Source organism: Camarhynchus parvulus, chromosome 6 (genome assembly GCF_901933205.1).
Source record: "Camarhynchus parvulus chromosome 6, STF_HiC, whole genome shotgun sequence".
Lineage (NCBI taxonomy): Eukaryota > Metazoa > Chordata > Aves > Passeriformes > Thraupidae > Camarhynchus > Camarhynchus parvulus.
Window position 1 is genome coordinate 26,511,375 of NC_044576.1, and position 24,459 is coordinate 26,535,833.

Below are 24,459 nucleotides of genomic sequence, written 5' to 3' on the forward strand. Positions count from 1 at the left end.
AGTGGTAGTCTAATGTACAGGTGCCAAAACTGTTCATAAGTGTTGCTGGGTTGCTCCATCAGAAGAAATCACACTTGTCATCTTAGGCATTTACTGAAAAATCAGGTTTTTCAACCATTTCTTCTAGCAGGGATACCTTAGAAACAAATTGTGTCTATATGCAATAAAGGTCCCATGTAGGTCAACCTCTGAAACATCATCAGAAGAGCTTAACTTGATCTTAGAATATGAGTCTGCTCTGAGGAGTGCTGTAAAAACTCCATTATGGGATAGTCTATTTTTCCATCTCAGCAATTTCCAGAAGAAATATCTTTGTTTTACAAGTACAAGGACAGAGACGTTTTAATTTTATTTATATGTATGCATATATATACACATAGCCCTGCAAATTCAACCAGGATTTTAAAATTAGTCTGGATTCTTTCCCTTTTGTATACCTCCTGATAACACTGATTTGCAAGGCCATAAAGTATTTTTCATTGTTCCCTCTGAACCTTGCTGTGGGTTTAGTGAGGCAGTGGTTTTCTCAGCATTACTCTGTGCGTAATCAAAGGCAACATTGCAGATGGAAATAACTAGCACTTAGCTCATGTGTGTGAAAAAGCAGCAGAATCCATAGCTGCATTGGTCCTGCAGGGGAGAAAAAAAAAAAGAAAAACAAAACAAAACAAAAAACAAAGGAAAAATGGCTTGAGATGGGAAGCTGTAAGTGGAGGAAGACTGTAAGAAGTGTTCTGGGTACAGAGCACCAAGATGTTTATCTTGATGTTTTGTCCTTTTGGTGCAGGTTTTTAAATTGCTGTATATTTCAAATGAACACAGATTCTAATTGATGGGTATAAATATCACAATGTCGAAAACCAAGATTCAAAATGTAATAAAATGGACAATCTACTTAAGTTCATCACCAGACAAAAATACAGCCAAGTGAGCATTTGCTAGAGATCCTTCTAGAGAATAAAATTCTGGGGTAGAGCTGGAACTTGGACAGCAGCCATTCCAATAAACTACAGGCTGTCCCTTCCCTCTGTCCCTTGTCTCTCCATCTCCAAGTAGCTGCTTCTGATCTCCAGAGTCCTGGTAGAAGAAACAATATTCTCTGCAAGCAAAAACACCATCATGACAAAACTGTTGTGCACTGCACATCACATGGTTCTCTGGTTGTAAATTGCCCAATAAATACTCTAACATTGTGTTGAAAGGGGTTTTTCCTCTCCAAATTGCCTCCTCTTTGGAGAGATACTGCATTTACAAAGGAAAATGAATCTTTAGTAGTAATTAGGTACTCATATTTCTTCCTTTTAAAAGATGTTTTTTGGTATTGGTAGAAACTTTGAACAATAACTTTCCTCAGCATTCTCTTTATTATGATTTTTTATACTTTAGTACTTTCATCCTCCAACTTTGCAATGCATTTCTTTTTAAGGCATTTAGATTTTGAGGGATTCAGTTTGTGAAAAAAATGGGAAACATTGAAAGGATGAGCTAATTAATGTTTCTTCAGGCTATCCAAGGTAAACTGTTGTGTTAGAGTTTTGCCCCATTTGTAATTTATGCCTGTTAAAGCTTTTTTTTATCATCTATTACTGACTTCTAGGCTTCAGTTTGCACTTGCTGGCTGTAACAAGCATTTCATTTTACACGGAGAAAAAATGGTTTTGGTTTCAGTTACTTTTTTTACTGTACCTGAAAAAGAGAATGGGATTTGCAAATGATAAATGGGGAAGTTGACTAGCTAACTAATAAAGATTTGTCTTAATCAAGTATGATTTGTCAGAACAGGAGCGCACTGGGGTCAGGGCACACGCAATGAATAATACAGCATTCACTGGAGAGAAGGACCAGGCAAAAGGCCTCATAAATATGCTGCTATTACCCACTGCTAATTCGTATTCAAAGAGTGAGTTGCACTGAAGCCAGCTCCGAGGTTGCTGAGCTGTTCACCTGCTTCGTGGGCTTTACCATGTTTAAGAAAGTTTATTCATTTATATTTTTATATACACACAGTGTTTATAGAATGCTTTATTTATGCACAGACTGCTGCACTTTTTGGTCAATGTGTTTAAGCATTATTTATTAATCAGCTTCTAGGTTTGCTTTATTTTTCTAATGTCTGGGTGCTATTTTATTTCTGGTTTTCGTTGTTTAAATATGAATGTGAATACAGCAGGAGATAGTTCCATTCACATTTGAAATGAATTTCTGAACAGTGCAAGAAAGGTTAAAACACTCTTTAGCTTCCTGGAAGTATTAGAGATCAAACAGGCATAGACTTCTTGTTCATGTTGGCAGCTTTCCTGACTTTCTAATTGACCTGTAGATCCAAGATAAATCTGGTAAATCAGGATGTTGAGAGAAACCTGAACAAGCCCAAATGTAATTTTGTTTGGTTCTGGCTTTACTTTCTGATGATAACTTTGCTTTTTGCTTCAAGGAGCATTTTCTCAGATTGAAACAGTTGAAGGATATACTCTTTTCATGGGTCTACTGATGCCCAGAGGACATACTGCAAAACACTCTTGTTACTATTGATAAGTTTAAGCTACATAAATGGATCATAAAGAATCAGTCTGAGAAATTAATAAATTCTTCCATTGCTTACACATTTAACTAGCAGTTTTTGTTCTTCATCATTGTGCTGCCTAAATGTCATATACTGTGGTATGTAGTGGTTATGTAGTTAAATAAGATTGGAAAAAATCTCACTCCACTCTTCAATTTTAAGACATATTCTTCAATGAATATTCTTCATAAATTTCAGAACATTTTCTTCTCTTTTAAAAACATAATGTAACTTTTTTTTTCTATTTGCTGATTGGCTAATAGCCTGTCTCATCTGTTTTGTGCTGAGCTCTGTGTCTTGAAGTGCACTTACTGCTTTAAGAATGGATCAGCTCTAGAGATAGGGCCAACTTTACAAGCCTCAAAGCTGCTCATGCAGGAGTTTAAGTTGCCAGCTCTCTACTTGTACATTTTAAGTCTTTAAAATTACCAGTAATAGAGTCCAGAGTAGTTGTTTGTACTGCTCTGAGTTTATAGCAAACTGGGTAGATGGTGGAGCACTTTTGATTAAATAATTATTATGAATACAGCCTTAGATGAACCAAAGATCACCATTGTGTCATCTCAGTGCTGTTTGGAGTCACAAGTTTGATTAAATGTCGGTTTGTGGCTCAAGTTTTAGAGGATGTATTTCTGCAACCTTATTTAGATGCTATCATGATTTTTAATACTCTCCCCTGCTGAACCACTTTCAGACAAGTTCAAGACTGGCAGTACTGCAGTGAAGCATCACCCATTCCTGCACCAAGCTCAGAGTGAGCAGGGGCTTCTTCCATCCTGGGAACACTTAAAAAGTAGCAAAAGAAGACACTGAGCGTTGGCTCCCAACTTTAGGTACATTATTAGTGATTTAAAGGGGAGTAGCAAGTTGTTTACTTATTGATGCACTAAGGAAAGATTTCTTTTTTGCCTTAGAACTTACTTGAAGAAAGAGGGTAGAGGAGGAAGATGCGATGGGAGGAATTTGGAGCAGACAAGCACTGCTGGGCTGGGGCATGGCAAGAACAATGGCCAGCCTGCAATGTAGACAAGTGCTCAGCAGAATCAAAGCCTGCCACCTCCTGTGAATGTTGCTGTGAGGATGTTAGTAAGGGAGCTCAGCTAGATTGGTGATAGGAGTAGACAGAAAAAAATACATCAGTTAGTGAGAAATGAGTTGTTTTTTACCAGCAGATTGATGTAAGTTAGGATTTCAGAAAAGGTATGAAACTTTAGAAACAGAAAAAGCAACTGGAGGTGAAGTTACTAGGTCTGTCATCTTTCTTCTTTCTTTATCCTATTTTCTTCTCATTTATCTGCTTTTTTTTTTTTTTTTTTTTTACTGGGGAAGGACAAACCAGGCCTGGACCATGGGAGGTGTTGGTTATGAAATGCTCCCGGTTTGTTCTTAAAGGCATGTGGCACCTTCCTCAAAAATCTTTTCTTCTTTATTTTGAACAAAACACAAAGACTGAATTCTGATTAGGTGTTCTGGATGTTTTTCTTTCTGGCTTCTCTGATCCCAGTCTCAACCAACCCCTTTTGCTCTTGGCCAATAAAAATAATTTCATGAACATCCATTATAGCTTATAGGGAGACCTTTTCATTTGAAAAATGTTTGTATTTTTTACTTTGGTGGACATCTTGGACTTTGGAAGTTTGGCAGGTATTTTTAGATGTTACTTACTTCTGCAGTAAGACTGGGCAACTTCTTTTATCCTCTCTTGCAACTGAACTTCTGACAGCTCTGAAAGTGTTGCATGTCCTTGGTGAATGCTGTGGATTGTCAGTGCTCTTTCTACCTGTATGGCATTTGCTTCTGCTGAAGAAGCCAACTAACCCCTATAAAAAGTAGCTAATTTTTATTTTATTGTGTTAATTGACCACTTAGCAGATTAACATCTTCATGGCAGATTCTTGAGGGATTTGAGCACTAACTCATGTTTCACTGTTCTGTTAATACTCTACAAATTGTCTCTCCATTGGCTTATGGCTGTTACATTATCCTTCATTTATCTGTATTACCCTGTACTTGTTTTTTAATAACCTTAATGATCTAAATCCTTCTGTTTCTAATTTTATCAGCTGTTCAATGTAAATATATGTCAGCTGAACTGGGGAATTTATTGGACTTTTACCTGTGTCCCTATACTTCAAGATATGTCATCACTTTCTTTATTAACTTTCTGCTGTCAGAAGCATAAGGTGTTTGACTCAACCCTGAATTCTTCAACTCCTGCAACCTATATTTTCCAAGTTTGTAAATCTGCTTGCTGTCACCTCTGAACAGTGAGCTTTTAACACTTTCTAGTATTTTTTCCCAGACACTGCTCTTGATGATTTATCCCAGTCTCCTAAAATCAAAACTTTTAACCTGTCCAAAATGGAGTGGCTTTAGAAAAAAAAAAAAAACGCCCCAGCCTGTGTCAGCATAGTTTTCAAAAATCTTGTATAAGCTTTTGCTACATCTTCAGAGCATGTAATGCCTCTGTGCAAAGACCACACACAATTGCACTCCCCAAATGGCCCTGCTCACTGGGCAGGGCTGAGGATCTCAGCCTGGAACTGTTCCCCACTCCTACTCTGGTCAACACACAGTGGTTTTTGTAGTGTATTTCATTATTTCATGATTCTGTAGAACAGCCGTCGTGATTTTCAACATGATCTTCTGCTTTTCCCAGTGTAAATTAATTTGTTGTTTCCAACCTCCAATTACATAGCTCAGATGCATGCATTGTATATATGATGAGATTGAGCAAATCATATTTCCAGGCATGCTTTCTGTGATTTTGTTTCTTTTAAGTTGGGGGTTTTTTTTGTATTTTAAATCATATCAAGCTATCTGCTGCATCTTATGACACTTTTATATGTACACACACATACACACACACATACATGTATATATATGTACACACATATGTATGCAAACACACAGGGTACACTTTGAGAGAAAAAGTGCTCTATAAACTATGTTGGATTATTTTATTTTTCATATGAAAAGAAAAATAGGGAGTCTGTCTTCAAAATTAATAAAAATTCATGCTTGTTTATCCTAAAGCCTGGAGAGGCTTATTCCGTGTCGTTCCTGTCTCTTGAGTAAATATATTAGTCATTCTTAGGGCAAAAAAGTATTATTGACTTGAGTGATTAGAAAAAGCTCTTTCAGAATCAGTTTAGCTGATAAAGTACATAAATTCTTAAATGGCTGGAGGCAAAAAAAAGTAAAAGAAACCAGTCAAGCACAACTTATTTTGCATTCTTGATGTGTGTGTAGGTATTAGAAATCAAACTCTGTGGACCACATATTAAATAATTACAATTTGTATGTATAAATACTGCATACAGGTTACAAGCAAATTCCAAAGAAAGGGCTTATTCAGGAGTGCAAATCATTGCTAGAAGTGATCATTGTCTTTTGGCTTTATCTCAGCATAACTGTTGAAAGTCATGTGCCAATTTGTGCACACATGAAGGGGGAAGTTAGATTTGCATTTGTTATGTTTTGGGGTGGGGGTGTTAGTTTTTTTTCTTCAAGTGAGGAAAGTCATATTCATTTCTCTAATTAATTTCAGTGTTTTAGGATAAGAAATGTTATATTTTTCTTGCATAACTTAGTCTCATAGAACCAGGCACCATTTGTGTTGGACTCACAACATGGCATTTTTGAAGTGCTTGGCACTAAAGATGATTTCCCATACTTTGTTCAAAAAACCTTTAGGGCAGAATACATTTAGAGCTGTGGATTTTAGCATTCACCATTTAAGGATGATGCTTGTTAACATTATGTACTTTTTCAGAAATATTTTTCTCTGCCCATCACAGCATTGTTTAAGACTGAGATAATTGCTCTATCGAATATTCCTGCCCTCTGTCAGTACACAGATAATAATGATGTAAATGCATTCACCCTTCTGCTTCTCACAGTTTAGCTGTAATTTTAGAACATAATTTTATGCATCTCTTTGGGAATTTCAGTTTGAAGAGGCAGCACCACTCAGTCTTTGGTAGGACTTGGGCCTGCACCATACTAAAAATTGTCCGTACAAAACAAGGGAAAGGTTGGCATAATCCCCAAATAATTGACATCGTTAAGATTCTGTGGAAATAACACCATTACTAGCAACAGGCAACACCCTTTAGTTTGTGTATTGGTCTTAATTCATGCATCTGCACTACAGTATATCTTACAAACCTGACCTTTTCACATAACTGTAGTAGCTTCTTCAATGACTTGCATTATAAGTAGGCTGGGAAGATCCATACAGCACCATTGCACTAAAAGCATGAATCTGCCACATAGATGAATGTTTTAACTGGAAGGAAAACATCAGAGTTGTGGGGAAACCTGAAAAATGTTAGAAAGCAATTATATCAAGCTTGTAATTAGCTGTACTGTGGGGTAATGCTGCATTTTTCCTAGTCCCAGGTGCTTTCAGCTGCAAACCAAGTGAAGAGACATGTCTTCATTGAGAAGTCTTTATCTTCTCTGTGTAATAATATTTTTGTTCGACTGTCTTGACCTTCCAGCTAAAAATCAAGTTTCACTGTCATCAGTGAATTTTCTGAGTAGAATGAGAATATGAAGAGGATAAAGGTGTCAATTTATGTTTGCAAACTTACTGTGAGATTATGTTATCTCTGTCATATCTCTTTGTTCAACTTATGTTGTTATTTTAGCCCAAAAGAGGCCAAAGATCATCAGCAAAAGTGCATGTAGAGTAAAGCTACTCCTGTAAAATTGATGATCCGTCCAATTATTTATCTATAGAGGCTGCTGGGAAGAAACGCAACTATCTCAGTTCTCAGACCCCTCTGCTAGGTTGAACTTCATGGCTGAAGGTTTAATCCCTAAGTGTCATATCAACAATTCATTCTGTGATATTCTGGCTGACATGCTCTCCTTCCTTATTTATTGATGTCTTCAGTCATCGACAATGAGAGGAAAATACACTATTCGTCAAAGTGACGGTGTTTTACCCTCACTTACAGTTGATGCTGCTGTCACATTGATGGTTGGAAAATAAACTCAATCATTATAAAAAGCTAAGAGTGTGAACTTGCCAGTGACGGGAAGAAGATGAAAAAAAAATATACAAACCCACAGTAACTTGCTTAAAAATTGGTGTAATAAAAATAAAACTGTTCCCTACAAAGATATTTTTGAGCTTTGTTCATGAGATACAAAACCATTTTAGCCATGTATTTTGTACTTATTCCTTTGAAGGAAGATCTGTAACTCGTACTCCTTTATGTCTGCAAACATACATGTAATTTTAGCACTAAATACACTTTTTATCATTTCACCTCATGCTACTAGGTTGGTAATTTGTTGATTTTTTCCCCCTCTCTTTTAAGAGATTTTTGCTTTGTTGGTTTTTTTTTCTCCCCTGGATTATATTTAACACATATTTCTGTTTGTGTATTACAATATTTTGAGTGCTTTAATGAGGAAAAGCTCAGTATAGTTCCATCCTGTAAGTCCTTTGACATGCAAACATAAGCAAGGCTCTTGTGAATCACTTTCTGAGGCTGCCATTTGTGTAACTGCACTGCACTGTGCAGCCTTTTTAACTCCAAACCCATGTATCTTACCACATTTCACCTTTGGGAGGCATTGTATATACAGCTAAAAGTAAAGAGCAGCGAGCCAAGAGGGACAAGATAGCATAATGAGGATGTCAATTTGTGGTCAGAGGAAATATTTATCTTACTTGTACTATACTTGGCAACTGATAGAGAAATATATATGTAATGAATTTCCTCAGACTTTATCTGGCAGACTGTGTACCTTGTGTTAAATGGATTTAAAAATAACATTGCTTGTCTCAAACTTTTAAAGTTTGAGGTGATTCTACTTTGGATTGCTCCTTGAAAATGGACTGACTATCTATTAAAAAAACCCCATAATTGTGTTTACTAACATATTGCTGAATTTTTAATGATCCATTTCTCAAGGCTTCCTGAATAATGACATTTAGGATCCCACTCACTCACCGGAACAAAAGCAAGGCACTTTTTTGTTGTTTAGTGGAAAAAAGCCATATTTTTGTAGTTGTACTGTTTTGGTTCATATCTCTGGTAAGCCTGCTAAGTACCCTAAATGAATGTGCACAGAAATGCTGGTTGTCTCACACGTGCTGTGTGTCCTGAGGCAAAGCTACAGCTGCTTCAGCTCCTTCTGCCTGCTTCCCCATCTGTAAAATGGGAATGCTTTCACTTATTTTTCTCCTTCGGGGAAATACAGGAAGGGTTTCTTAATATTTCTATAGAGCTTTGAAGATTAAATCTCTCCTCTATACTTGCTGCTAATATTTCAGTGTTAGAGAAGCATTTGATTGAAGCTGTTTGAAGAGTAAAGTTTTGGCGTCTTGTGTTGTCTTTGTACCATATCTTGAGGCCTCTCCACTATAATTTTGTAACCTTTGGTTCAGCGTAAGCTGTGGAAGCAAACAAGCCCTGTGTAAACAAACGGTGATGACTATAAATTAATGTCTCTGTCTGCTCTTGAAAACATCAGGAGATTACAGCCTATCTCTAAGCCAGCCAGAAATAGTCCATGGTGGAGCAAAGCACACACCAGTAACTGGGCTGAGCCTGAAAAAGCTTTCATTTAAGCATCAATGGTAAATGCTGAGAGGCACTGAGAGAGGTTTTCTTCTAATATGACTTCTGTGTCTTTAGATGTACAAGGATGGCTGGTGTTTTAGCAAAGGCTTACTGACTTCCTTGGGCTTAAGGAGTAGATAGGAAGTATGAGCACCCAGCATCTAGAGCAAGTCTGAAAGTCTTCTTGCCTTTGTTTCACAGATCAAAGGTCAGCATCAATTCCCAGGGTGTAGACAATCTCAAGAGACTGCAGAGGGGCAGCTTCTGGTTTGGTTTGCTTCTTCAGTTTTATGTTGTTTGAAAAACTTAAAATTTAAAATAATGATGTATTCCTTTTTGCAGTTAGGAGGAGTGATTAGGCTACCACATGTGTTAGAATCTAACTTGGCATTTTAAGGCCTTGCAGTCACAAGCTGTATTTTTCATGATTTACATTTTCATTTTTTAATGCAGAGCAGATTGGACAGGAGATGCTTGAAAACCTCAGCCATGACAGAGAGAAGATCCAGCGGGCTCGGGAAAGGGTAAGTTTGATAATAAGTAATTGCTGAGTCTGCATTTTATTTGCACTGGGCAAGTTCTTTGTGCATGCAAAAATAATCCAGATGAGATATAATCGCTATCTGCAGTGGAGAACTTACAAAGTGTCTTACATGGGCCCCATCCTGCCAAATTTCTCTGATGGGGAGTCACACTGTAGTCACTAAATCTGCTGCTGGGAGCAAATTTTCTGTCACCATCACAGTTAGGTCAGTGTTCTGTCCTTTGAAGGGTTTGTTATACTGTCCATTCCAATGACTGCTTGGTCTTCCTATGACACAGTTCAGGATTGTAAGTGAGCTTCTAATAGTTGAGCAACCTTACTCTTTGTAGCTGCGGATGCAAATAACAGCCCCTCAGGCAGGTCTGTGTGAGGAGCAGGTACTGCTGCTCTGTCTCTGCAGCCAAGGCCACATATCTCTGTCACTTCTGGCTCCTGGGGCTTCCATGGGGATCAGCTCCACTGAGAGTGCAGAGTTAATGGAGATGCTCAGAAGCCATCCCATCCAATGTGTACAAGTTCTCTGAACTTCCATGTGGGAACCCAGCCTCTCTGTCTCTGGTTTCTGCTCACAGAACCAGGACTCTCTGTCCATGACCTGTTGTTCAGACACTTTTCCCAGGTGTCCAATTTTTGCAAAGCCAGGTTGTTCCACACGTATCTTGACTGACCACTGGCACTTTAAAAAATCTCCTTTAACTGTCCCAGGGAGTTTCTTCACTTGGATAGCTTTGATTAGTAAAGCTTCCTATAACAGCATTAATGTGGCATTTTCTGCCAGCCGTACCAGTTGCTTTCTGAAGTGCTGGGCATTAACTACTTTAAAACACTAAATATAGCTAGATCACTAAATGTAACTGAGAATTGTTAGGATTGACCAAGTTTTGTTCTGGCAACTTGGTGTTATATTTCACCTCCACTTCTTATATCCCCAGTGACTGCAGAGTCTGAAATGCTTTTCTGTTTCTAGCTGGACAAATAAAACCCAAGCAATGGAGATAAATGCCATGTATTCCTTTCTGCTGATCCTGTATATCCCAGGGATGTAGCTCTGATCAATCAATGTATGCATGGTTCATAGCATAACTTTTCCTTTTCATTGCTTTCCACCTGAGGAGCAAATTTCTTTGAAGGCAAAACCTGTGAGATGCAAAGAACAAGATTAAAAATAAGAAGGATATTCTAGGAAAGAGTAGTACATACGTACTCCACCACAATGCAGCAAAAAAACCCTCTTGTCATAATGGAAGATCTCAAATGTCAAGGTTTTTTATCAAGAGCCACTTAAATACTTTAAAATACTTAAAATATTTTCTTCAGGGAATTCAGAAAAGTTCTCCAGTGGAGCCATATGGCTCTACCTGTTCCAGTTGTCTATATACACTCAGATGAACATTCAGGGGAGATCTTAGATGATTTAGCTAGTTTTCCATTTTCTAGAGATTTTGAAAGACCACAACAGAGGGTGCTTTATCAATGCTGTACATTAAATACATGGAGTTATTATCTTATCAACCAGAGAATAAACTTGTCTTCTGGAATGAAATTGTCACAGTGAGTATGATGGTCAGCTTTAACAGTTCAATATTGAGAAAATTAGGGAAATTATTTTTTATAAACAAAATGTAAATAAATTCATGTCTCAATGGTTTGGTTAAATTTACATATATGAATTTTCCTGTCTGTAGAGTAAAACTCATATTTTCTTCTGAAGGTAAAGAGAAGGGATAAAAGCTCTGCTACATGTCAAATAGGTTAACTGGATTATACAGGACATTAAAAGATGCAGCATCTTTTAAGAAAACCTCAAAATTTGTCTAAGGCAGACAAGATATCAATGTCAGCATCTTGTTCATCTTCCTGTTTTCTCATTAGTATTCTTAATATTATCTTTAAAAACCATATAGATTTGCCATTGCTAACATCAAAGTCTGTTTCAAAATGTTTTCACTACAGCAGTTCTGTAATGCTGGTTAAGAGGTTCACATTCCACCAGTTCCATTCCATACTTCTGTGGTGTGCTGGTGTTGGTAAAGAAACGGTGGAAGAACTGCAATCAGATAATTCAGTTTTAAATAAAAACAAACTTACAGTTTGGAACTCTTCATGTGTTTTTTTTTATTTATGCCAGAGCAAGAAGAAAAGGTGTTTTCTTAGCATTCTCTTGGGAGGTAGCTAGAGATCTTCCAACTATGTGTGTATGTGTTTGTTTCTTTTTTAATGTTTCTTTTGCTTATTTTATGGGTTTTTTATTACCATAAAAACATGAGGTCGTCTTGCTTAGAGGAGTTTGTCAAACCCCTAAGATTCAGCTTCCCCTTCCTAACTATCAGCACTGATTCCAGCTGTCAGGTAGAATCCTGCAGCAAGAGAGGAAAGTTAGGATCAAACATTTAACGGTAAAAAGGAGAGCGCTACTTTTCTGTGAAAAGGGAGGAGAAGCCCCAAGTGTTAAATGCATCCTTATGAATAATAAAAGACCAATGTAAAGCATACATTTGTACTTCAGATTCCCTTCTAGCATAGATAAGAACTTGGCTTTTTAATGAGCCTTTTAAAAATTATTGTGACGTTTTTTCTGCTGTTACTTGTGTCAAACTGGGCTAAACTGCTTTTCTGGAGCTTGAATTGTCTAGATGAATCAGGAAAAAATGAGGGAATGGCCTCCCTGGAATATAATACTCATCTTTGTTCCATCATAGCACATAATTACTGAGATCTGAGAGTTAGTGCAAGCCTTCCCACTGAATATGATATTGCTAAGAGCAAGACTTGATTGGTGTTATACAGCCCCAGCTTCTACTTGGAATTTTCTTAATAGCTTTTAGAAGAATAAGGAGGAAATTTATGCAAAAAGGTTATGTGACACTGATTGTCACATCACCTACTGATTCCAGTAATAAGCATTAAATCTGCCAGCAAATATTTACAGTATTGTGCTCCAGAATAGAGACTGGGTTTAATATTGCTGCTGTTCAAATATTCAAGATATAATAGTGGTTTGTTATGGTGAAGGTGATTTGTTATTGGAAGACTGCCACTCTCCTTGGCAGTGTTACTGTTTTGATGGATTTGTAACACAGGATGCATTTTGTCTACTACAACAAAGTTTTTTCAGTAAGAAGTCAATGACTCAGGTAATCCTTTCAATCTCATTTGATTATGATGAGGTAAATATTCAGCTTTCACAAGGAGAAGAATGTTTTTATGTATGTACACACAGCTGTGTTTTGGAGCATGGTAGAAACAGTGGTCCCTGCTATTTCATAACTGAAATAGTCATAATCATTACATTTTTTTACAGTAGATTTTGATGTCTTACTGGTTCCAAGATGTCTAAAATGTCAAAAGATGTCTCTCTTCTAGCTGCCAGCGGCAGAAGAGGTGATAGGAAAGTAACTTCCTAGGATAGTTCTTCCTATTACCTTCTAATTTCTAGATTTCCTTTTGTGGGACACTAATAAACACTAAAAAGAGAGGGGACATTTTAATCCCTTTTAAAAAGCAATAGAAATAAACATGAAGTTCATTTGCTTCATAACTTTTCATCTACTCTATTTCATTTTTTACCTATTTTGCAATATTTTGAGAGCTGTAGAACAAGACAGCTAATTAGATGTAGCTGTAAACTGTATGTTTTCTTTGTCCTAATAAACTACAAAAATGGTCATTTCAGTGAGTGGGAGCTCCTTACATGAAAAAAACCCACCATATAGACTGTACAGCTGTTCCTTCTGTACATGTGCATATACTATACACAAAGCATTCGAGCACCCAGGCCACAGGTGGCTGCTGTAAGATCAGTATAAGTTTTATATTTAAGGGGCAGTATAGATATATTTATTTTACACAGAATTGCTAAAGTGATATATTTTGTATTTCTGTTTCTTTCTTTAAAAGACAGTCTTTGAAAAACAGTGAAAGAAAGATATGTCTTTCTTTTCATAAAGCATCAGGAACATGGCTGTCTCTTCATCCCTTGATCCTTTCACTAGCGTACACAAACAATACACATTACACGTGGGACTTATGGATCCCAATGTATAGAGCTTCTACCTGCAACCCTTTATTTGTAAAGCTTTTGCTCTTTATCCTGACTCACCTTTCTTGCCTCAATGACTTCCCTTGTCTGGGTTTCATATTTATGTAAGTGAAAAAAAGACAAGATATTTTTAAATTTCAGAGCTCTGGTGGCTTTACAAACTTGTGTGCTAACCCTGAAGCTAGCTGACATGGATGACTGTAGAAACCTCTGTCCTTTGTACAGACTGGGCTGTGCCTCTTACCTTTAATGGGACTCTTTTCTCCCCAGCTTAGAGAAGCAGATGCAAACCTGGGGAAGAGTTCCAGGATTTTGACGGGAATGTTGCGAAGGTAAGGCCAAGGTAGGGACATATCTGCTCTTTCTTTTTTTCTTCTCTCCCTCCGTGCCTTTGTTTTCAATTTTACTTCAATCTCAGCATATTGCTGGTGTACCTGACTTTTTTTCACCCAGACTGCTGTGTAGGATGTCTTTGTATGATAGAAGGCTTTGTCATGCCTATGGAAAGAGTTTTCTGAACCTGAAGGATAGCCCTTGTGTAATGATTTCTCATCTTTGTTTCTTTGTATTTATTTGGGGGGTTTTGGATGTTCTAGAACATGGTGGGGGTTTGGATGTGTTCTAAAATTAAGATCTTTTTATTATGGTTTTCTGTGTTTTCTATTCTTGAGTGATTTCTGTGTCTTGAGGGGGTTTTTTGCCTGTTAAAATGAGAACGCTGATAAATGTTTTGGGGCAGCATAAATTTATGTGCAGAGAAAAGGTTAAAATTATCAATTCTACCTAAATAGATGGGACAGACACACTGTCAACCCTTGTGGTTTTAGCATGTTTTTTTCCATGTTTTCAATGTTATGAAAATTGTCCCTGGGATCAAAATGAGGTGATATGAAAAGGAAAATGTCCTAAAACTCTGTGTGGGACTGAAGGGAGGGAGTAATCCACTGATTATTTCTCCCCTTAAATTTGCATCAGTGCATTCTCAGACAGATTTTTTTTTGAATTAGTGGCACCTCTGGATATGTGTTCTTTACCCAGTGAAACAGCACCTGAGCTTCTCTGTGATGTCTGTATTTCTGTACATATTCAGTTTCCTAAAGAAGAAAAGCATCCCTCTAATAAGCAGTGCTGGGTGCTAAGAAAGCACAGTTTTAAAGGAGTTTAGTGCATCCTCTGAAGAGTTCAGTCTGAAATTACCCTTGCCACAGGCTTTTATGTTGTGTGTTTGCTTAATGCACTTTGCTTATTAAAAAAAAAAGGGAAAAAAGGGGAGAAAATTTTAGCAGAGTTGTTGATTTGTCACTTGGCTTAGGAAATGTGAAAACTGGAATTTTATAAGCTGTTCTTTAGCACAAGCTTTATTTCTCCATAAGTCTCCTCAGAAAAATACCTTTGTTAGTTCCTTGTGTACCTAATTGACAAAGGCTAGAGTGACTGAACCTGATGCCTTCATTCCACAGATTTCTTACAATTCCAACTCCAAAATGAAACATATAAAATTCTCTGATTAAGAGTAATATGTAAATGACACAAGCTAAATTCAAAATCCATGGAGGAAGGAAGTGGCAATTGAAAGGGATGGTTCAGTGGCTGTAGACAATCAAAATAAACTATAAAAAAAAATGAAGGAAAAGACACCGACCAAACCCAAGTCTCCCCCGGAAGGGCTCTGCGACATGAGCTGTAACGAATATTCTGCATATGTCTCCATTTTGTCAAATCTCATTAAAGGGGTTTCTTGCTTTATGTCAATTGAGCTGTCCAAAAATCATTCATCATTTTAGTGTAAAAAAAATCATGCAGTTATTTAAATAATATCATATTAATGTTAAAGTTCAGCTGTCATTTAATAGTATGGCTTAATCAGACATAGCATTTAGGAAAAATAGTTTTTTCGGGCTTTACTTGACTTTCAGGTTGGCAGATTCAAATAAGGATTTATGGGTTTCTAAACCAATGTATTCTTTCCATGTTTATGCTTGAGGTACCCCAGCCTTTTTTGCAGCACCCTGTAGTCTGTTATTTTCAATAAAATAAAGTATCTCCTCGTACTGTGTTTGAATACATTTGCAAGTAATTTGGAGAAGCTGAAACAAAAACATATGCTGTAACCTTTGACTTTGTTTTGTGTTTGGGAATCACAGTTAGGAGTCCTAGTTTATAAGTGTTCCATAAGCCAAATGAAAAATATGATCTTTCTGAGATAGACTTGGGCTCTTCTTTTCAGACAAAGGGATTATGTAGTTGAACACCATGATGGCATGTTTCTGTGTGTCAGAACAGCACTGGATTTCCTTGTTGTTCAACAAAAATGCTGAGCTGAGTCACCCATCTAGAAGAAAGGCAGTTTAGCATTTAAGCTCAGGTCAGGTAAACGTGCCAAAAGCAATGCCAGCATAGAAGCAGCTTTCAGTAGACAATTCTCAGGATGTTGTTTAAAACCTCATAATTGATAGACCTACAGTGAATTTAATTTGTTTGTGACTGTTGGGTAGAAGGGTCTAGCATTATCCCAGCCTCAGCATCATCCCAATTTGTTTAGTTACAAGAATAATCATGAAATACAGACCCCAGAAATCAGCATGTATTAGACAAATACAACTGGAAGAAATAGAATTAGCACAGATTGGCAGTTGTTTCCTAATTTCTACATACTTCAGTACACACCACACAATATTTTGCATAATTACTGGAACCAATAAAATAAAACGCTGGAGGACCATCTCCACATCAATATTATACAGAAAAGGTAATGATAAATTGAACATTGCTCAATGTAGTGGCTGTTCCCACAATATATATTTGCTGATATGCTTGAAGTCATATGCCATGCTAACAACTCTGTGCTTCAAATTAATACCTAACTCTTTCTGATTTTACTGTCTGGGAAAGGTAAAGCAGCATCTCTTTTGAATCTGGCTGAATATATTAAGAGATCATGTATTTAGATAGCTAGAGGGCAAAATTACTGCCTTTGTATGACCTAAATTCCCTGGCCATGTGTTTGTGCATAAAATGTTTTGGAGATGGGGAATAAAAGCAGAGACAGGTTTTGTAGGTGGCCATGGCTCACTAAGGAAATCAGTGGCATAATAGGGACAGGTCTTCCTATCCCAGTTTGCTGCTCCAGCAGTAAGGTACCCAGCCTTATGTATTGGTATTTGTTGTCTCACAATATTTTGAGTATGTGGGTAAAAGTATTTTTGTAATAAGTGTTTTTAAGTATTCTCACATACAAACGACCTATACCTCCATGACCTTTTTTTTTCTGTAGAAACTACTTAGGTTCTACTAAGTTAATACATTCCTCTTACGGCATGGCATTACTAGGATCAGGGGGAATGGCTTCAAACTGAAAGAGAGTATGTTTAAATTAGATATTAGGAAGAAATTCTTTATTGTGAGTGCAGTGATGGGACATGGGGGTTCAGAAAATTAACTTAGAGTGGGAATTAATTTTTGGATTTAGATGAAGTGTGCAGTTTTTGTCTGTGAGGCACTGGAATGGGTTGTCTCAGGTCTCTATCCCTTGGCCTGTACCCCAGTGTGAACTGGGGAGTGCATAGTATGCTAGAAAGAAGTAGAAAAGAATGTGTTCTGGAATATCTTCAGGGTTTTGCCCATATCCTAAGCCAATAGCCTAGAAAAGCTTATAAGAAAAGAATTTGGAAAGTCTCCAAGCCACACACAGCCCAGTGGGAAACAAACAAACCTAAAAGTAACCAGATAAAAATTTCAGTAGATCTGAATCTTTTTTCAATTAGCAGATAAGTTCTATCTACCCCCTTCGAATTGCAGGAAAATATTTTAGAAGAATGGCTGCTACACTCCAGAACAACTTCTTATACTCTCTGGTTCACCAGGAAATTTTTGTGTTAAAAATACTCTTTTAATCTTCAGATTTCAGTGTTCTGAATTGTTGTCAATAATGTTTTGAGAAGCTTATGAACACATCTGCATTTATAAAAGAGACTTTTAAAATTTGATTCCCAACAGGACAGAGACACTACCTCTGTGTGATAGAAATGGGGCAGTAAGGGTTCAGTTCATCTCTCAGGTAATAAATTATGTGGCTTACCAACAGCTGCATGACCAATATGACTGCAGTCAGAAGTGGAATGAGAGTTCTGGTGAAGCTTTTTCAGTCTTTCCAGGAAAATTCTGGGATCCCTGCTTCTTGCATCACTGCTAGTCAAAGTTTGTTCTACTTTGTCAGACCTTGCAGGTTTTCTTCAATATTTCACAGAATTGTGGGAAAATTTAGGTTGGAAGGGACCCCTGGAGATCATCTGGTCCAACCTCCTGTTCAAAGCAAGTCTCATTAGAGTAGGTTGCTCAGACTCCAGTCACTTTTCAAACACATATAAGGCTGGAGATACCAATGTCTGTCTGAGCAATCTGTTCCAGTAGCAGCTGAGATAAGCAAATCCTCCAGGTACCTCACTGAAATTTCCCAGCATCCAACTTGTGTCCATTGCCTCTGGTCCTAAGCAGAAGTGATTTTCAGAATTGGCCTTCACTGTTTGGGCCTGGATTGCAGTTTTTTCTAGCAGTTCTCATACAACTTCAGCAGTGGTGATGTTGTGGTCATTGGGCTGAGGGGACACTCGGTGTAGGGCAGTTCTTGAAGCAGGGCATGGGGTGCTCTGCCTCCACCCACTGACCTGGCCATTCAGCAGTGTATGCACAGGACTTCTTTATTGCTTCCTCTGGCTCGTAGAGATGTACAAATTTAAGAACGTCTGTTCTGCCTCCTTGGTTGGCTACAAAGCCCACATTTCCATATGTTAGGAACAGCAGTGGGGACAGTCATGTCCCTTTGGACACAAACCCAAACAAAGAGTGAGTGTTTGCTCTGCCTTTTTCCCTATTTCCCTACCAGTCTCTGTTTCCATCCCCAAAAGTCCGTGACAAAAAACTGATTTTCTTCTGAGCTAAAGCCTGTTTCAGTCATACTTGGCCATGACTGTTGAGTCTCTGCAGTTTTCTGAAGGCAGGTCTTTGTATCACCAATCCAGAGTGGAGTTTAACATACAGCTACATTTGCTTTGTTTTCATGCTAATAAAGGAGTTCCTCTTTCCAGGATGTTTGGTCTCAAGCCAAAAGAAGTTTGAGTAGGAATTGTTTCAGCAGCTTTTTTGTACATATATTTCTATTTTTACTTCAAGATGTATTTCTACACTGAAAAAATGATTGAAACGGTAAATCCTCAAGCAAAATGTCTACTCCATGTTGAATATTTACAGCTGCAGCTGTTTACTTCAGTAATTTAGACCTTGATTCAGGAGCATATTTAAGCATATGGTTAACTTAAATCAGAGGAGCAAATCCCTTAACTTGAGGGAGACTGAATAAGGGGGAGAGTAGGTGGCAGAATGATTCTGGGTCATCTCTTGGGGCAACACAGGTTTTATTGTGCTCCTTGCAAATCATGTCCTTAATATTTCTGCTGTTAACTGGAAGCTGTAAAATATGCATAGTGTATTCTAGTGCTTGTTACTGTCAATATAGCTTTTTTTATAATTTTCCTGACTTTTAAGCATTTAATATAGTTACTTGATTCTTATGTTATTGTACATTTGTGTTTTGTTATGCAGCTAACCTTTATCAGTTATGAGGTGTTGAATCTTCTCAGAAGGAAATTGATAAGCTTTGTGGTGATGTTAATCACAATCTAGTCCTTGGATGAAGAACATACTGCTTGTTATTCCAGATTAAACTTTGGCATTAATTAGTACCTAGTTGTTCCTTGCTTTGTCTCTGACTTTGAAAAGAAACCTTGTTTCTTTGTTGAAGTGATGGACAAAACATCTGGAAAACATAAATGTGTCGTCAACAAAATTCCCAAGGGTGAGCATTCTTCATCGTTAGGAGTCCAACCAAAAAACAGGAAATGTACCTCTAGGTCTGAACAGCAAATATTTTAAAATAGTATGGGACAATATGGGTTCCCTGTCCTTAGTTTATGTATGATGTAATCTGATGCATGTAAGATGCATTTCTTATTTTTAATAATCAATGAAAACCATTTTCTAAATCTTACTTATCTTTCTGAGACAGTGTTGTTTCTGCTGTTTCCACAATACTTTTGAAAAATCTTGCCCTACTTTCACTCAGTGTTAGAAATACTGTTCAGCTCATGCACCATGGAGGGTGCAGAAGTCTTTTGAGCTGCTATTTAACCACCAGCCATCAGTGTACATGGAGAGTTCCAGGCCACAGGCACTGAATGCCTTAAAAAGGGACCAATTTCAACATTGCAGGCATGTAGCTGGGATTAGTTTAATGCCACCGTAGCCTTTGCAAACCTTCATCTCTAACAACCTAAGTGATACAGAGTTAAGTTTTCTTCAAACCTGGAAGAAAAAAGGAACATCACGATTGATCTTCACATCTAGTAACTTAAATGCACAGGATAAAATAAGTCAGTGTTTTAATCTCCTTGTGCCCAGGCAGCTTCAGAAGGGGATGTCCCTCATTCGGTGAGGTAAGAGCATTTATATGGTAGCATTGTTTTATTTTTCAGATTGTTGGAAAGCCTCATCCACACGTCAGGCTGCCTACACTATGTCCATTATGAGCAGGGTTCTCAGCATTCTTCAGACCACATTTCTAATTCTCTTTTTCCATCCCTTTTTGAAGTGTACAATGGTCTTTGTTCTGTCCCCTCCATTCCCTCTTTTCTATCATCTGGAATTGCTATCTCATTTGCTCCCCTTCTGTCTACTCATGTCCAGCTGAACAGCTGGAAAGAACATTAACACACAGTTGTGTTTCTGCAGGAAAGCAGGATCCCAGTGGATAGTTATCCTAGCTAGTCCTAGACTGCATATACCAACAATGTAAAGCATCGTGGTAGGTTAAGTATTGTGTAACCCCTCGTGGTTGTTTTCTGCCCTGGAAATGTTGACGACCATTAAGCAGCTAGAGCCTAAAAAGGTTCACAGTGTCATGAGTGAAACAAAAGGCATTTCACAGCCAGCATTGTCCTGTCTGAACCACAGCAGGTATCCCACAACATCCCTCCTTGAGAAACCGTGTCTGACCTCTGCATAAGCAGTGCAGGGCTTTCCTGCAGTAGTTCTGCAGGAAGGAGGTTCCAGTAGGATGAGTTCTCTCTGATGTGATATTCAGCAATAGTGAAGGTAGTGAACACATGTTTGGATATGGTATGGTTGTTCATGTGAAGAAGAGAAACTGTTAGCGAAAGCTGGCATTGGTAATTGCTGACATAATTGGAGACAACTTTTCAGAAATCAATTAAGTCAAACTCTTTAAGGCCAGTAGTTGATTAGGGATCATGTTCTTGACGCTACTCACACTATAACTGTGAAAGAACAATATAGGTTGAATTTTGCACATGCCATTTACTGCAGAGTGTTTAAGCCATAAATTCCTGAATGTAACATTTTCTGAACACAAGGTATCCATGATATCTTGCCACTGGGTCACTTTGTTTTAATCCATATACTTACCAAAGGAAATAGAACCACCTTGGAAATTATTTCAGAAAAGTTCATCCCTTTGTGTTAAGGCAGGATTGACTGACCTGTTTTAATCCTGACAGATATTTGTTTTGCCTATTCTCCACTGATCAACATTCCCCGTCTCTTCAGTCAGATATTTCCAAGTTTTCCTTAATGTTTTGCCCAAATCCTTTTTCCTGTGTAGACAGAGTTGTTTTATGTGCTGGTGCATGTGAGGCGATTTCTGATGACTTGTGCTGTGGAAAGAAATTTCTGCTCAACTTTTCAGGAATTAGAGAACATAAATAAGAGTGTACAGAATTAAATTACAGTTTCTAGTTTTCATCAAGCCAAGCCTTTTGATGGGATACAGGAATGTAAAAATAGAAGAGTTGGATTTTGTTCTAATTGGCAAATCCTGGAAGCTCAGCCTTTCCAAACAGTAGCTTCATGTGTACATGTCCTGGAGCTTTGCAAATAGAGACACCAAAATTAAATCATTCTCATAAAGTTGCATATCTGGACCAAAATAGACTGTATACTATGCTGACTGAAAGCAACATTTGCAAGACAAAATTACAAAAGACTGAGATTTAACTTTTTTTGTAGCACTTACCAAACAATTGAAGAAAAAGAGAGTAACTGTGTCAAACAAACATGATTTTAACTCATTTCTCCCACCCTTGTCCATAGACATACCAGTATTTTGGACAGAGGTAGTATTTGAAAACAAGTGGAGGAATGCAAATTGATTTGCCTTGTCTTCTATCAGGTAAAAAAGCTCCTTTGTGACTTCTGAGTATGATTTCTGTGGCACTTGGCACTTTTCTTGCCACACTTGATTGAAATTGTTGACTTTTAATAAAAGTAAAGTTAATTTGGCTTTCCAGCATGATTCTGGTTGCACACTAAGAGCTTTATCTTTAAGAAAACAATGAAGTGATCCAACTGGTATAAAACTGCTGTGATATCAGGATCTTGTCCTTATTAGCTAATCTTTCAGCTAATAACTTTAGACTAGATCATTTTCAGTCTAGTTCGCAGTAGTAGGTCAGACTTCTGGCAAATAAGAGATTTACTGACCAACAACTGGGAAAAGGAAAGCTCAGCTGAGTACAATTTGTGTTCAAGTCAGTCAATAATGTTCTACCTCAAAACCCAGGACCTGAACCTGTAAGTCATAGTTGTGTGAGTAGTTTGCTCATCTGTAGCCCTAATGTTGAACAAGGAACTCTTTAATTTTGAGCAAACCTTGGCTGGGGTAGGGAGGGTGGTGTTTTGTAGTTGCTGTTGCTGTTATTATTGTAGTTTTACAAAGAAGGCCATAAATTATGACTTTGGGGTATCACTCACTTTGTTATAGATAAATTACTGCTGCTATGGGACAATACCAAAACTGAGGAAGAATTTATATCCCTGGTAGCATATAATATGTTGTATTGGACCTTTAAAACTCTGCAGAAGAAATGTTCATATGTCACTGACCTGCTGAACAGCTCTCAGAAGAATAAAAAAGTCATGAATGAGAAAGCGTGGCATTACGGTGAGAGATTGTTCAGTTGACTTGGTGATAGAAAGGAGGAAAATTTCCTGATTCTGACTGGCTCTTTAACTAATATGGAAGATCCAACCCAAGCCATTCTATGGTTCTCTGAGTTGAATCTAATCAAGAAGGCAGAGAAAAGTCAGTGTGGAAATTGAGAAAATGAGAATGACAGAGAAAAACTGTTTTGCTATAAATAGTGATATTTATGTTCTCTGCAACATTTGTGAAGCTCTAAAATAGTTTGTGCAGGATCTCACTGTGTAGCATTAGCATTTATTACCTTAGAACTCTTGTTTAGCTTGGAATTTGCTATATTAATCAAAGTGTAACCCAGAAGGTTTTTGTAACAACTGTGAGTTAGAGCAAAGTCTTCATATTTTCTTTTACTTATTTTATAGGTCTACTGATAGTTTAAGATTGCAACACTAATTTTTCTTCTTGAAGAAAAAGTTGCATCTTAAAATTATTTTTGCACCCACTCCCCACTTTCCTCCTGATAAAAATTCTTGTGCAAGTGAAAAAAAAAACACCCACTGTTGTTTCTCTGACATGCTTATCATGGCCGCAAATAATGCGTTTAAATAGGGAATTGTTTGAGAAACATGATTCTAAGTGTGTCCAATCTTGCCTGGATGTTGGGAAGCATATGGTCTTCTTTATCCATGCCAGGAAACTTCCTTGCTACTTTCTGTCACCGCTGTATTTTTCAGATGCAGTTTTCAGCGTGAATGGCACACACGTGTTGATTGTGAAGGTAGCATTCTTTCAGTACTGCCTTGAGCTAATTACTCTTAGTGGCAGTGGAGCTTTGTAGCTCATTTGTGAACAGCTATTTATGCTACTACACCAGTACAAAGCAATGTTTCACATTACCAGTTTACCAGACTATTACACCATTGTGTTTTAATCCACTGTAGGTGGATGGAGAATATGAGCCATCTGTTTTATTTAATGATATAATCAGTAAACAATATATGCACTTTACACATTTGGTCATTAAAGATGCCCATATTGTTGGACCCTGTATTTACATTGTAAATTGGTGTATTCACACATCAGCTTGTTCTGGTGTCAAAGGCTTGCTGTGTTCATAAGCTGGTACAAAGCAAGCTCAGTAACTGCTCAAACCCAGTGCAGGTGGTCGAGCTAGTTGCCACACAGATCAAAAGTCAAACAACTGTGAATCTTCCTTTGAAAAGGCATTTAGAGAGACAAGGCCGGTCTTATCTTCACAAACAAGAAAGAGTTATAGATATACATCATGAAGTTATGAGAACAAAAGGGGGTTTTATAATCACTCTGCGTCAGAAAATCCAGTACTGCAGACTTTTGTGAAGACATCTTTGAAATATAAAGAACATCTTATTTTCCTGGACAAAATTTAAAGGACTGAGTCTGAATTATTAAATATGAGATGGTTCAGTCATTTCAAAACTTTGGAGACAAGAAGTTGCTTTCTCTTACAGTTGATTTAATTTAATTTTATTATCAGCAATGCTTAAGCAGAATTAAACAGACAGTAATTGCAAAGCCCAATCTTATTCAAGGGACAGAGGTGAATGGGTGTATTTGTGCTAGAAACAAAGGAAATCGGTCGATATTTCAGTTTCCCCAAAGTATCCCTCATAAACGCCAAAAAATAATCACCAAAATACATTAAAAATTAATTTACAAGTAGAATCTTGCTTGCTGGCACATTTGTAAGGAGGCAAAAGA

At 37.5% G+C, this 24,459-nt stretch overlaps 1 protein-coding gene across 4 annotated transcripts in view; it reads left to right on the plus strand.

Annotated features, from left to right (window-relative positions):
• VTI1A (vesicle transport through interaction with t-SNAREs 1A) overlaps window positions 1-24,459 on the plus strand; it is a 258,869-nt gene that overhangs the window by 145,666 nt on the left and 88,744 nt on the right. For 2 of the 4 annotated variants that reach the window (XM_030951465.1, XM_030951466.1), the window contains 2 exons: window positions 9,601-9,671; window positions 14,001-14,062. In XM_030951465.1, coding sequence (XP_030807325.1) covers window positions 9,601-9,671; window positions 14,001-14,062 — 133 coding nt within the window. Of the gene's footprint in view, window positions 1-9,600; window positions 9,672-14,000; window positions 14,074-24,459 lie in introns of all 4 variants that reach the window. The other 2 variants (XM_030951467.1, XM_030951468.1) reach the window with 1 other exon arrangement.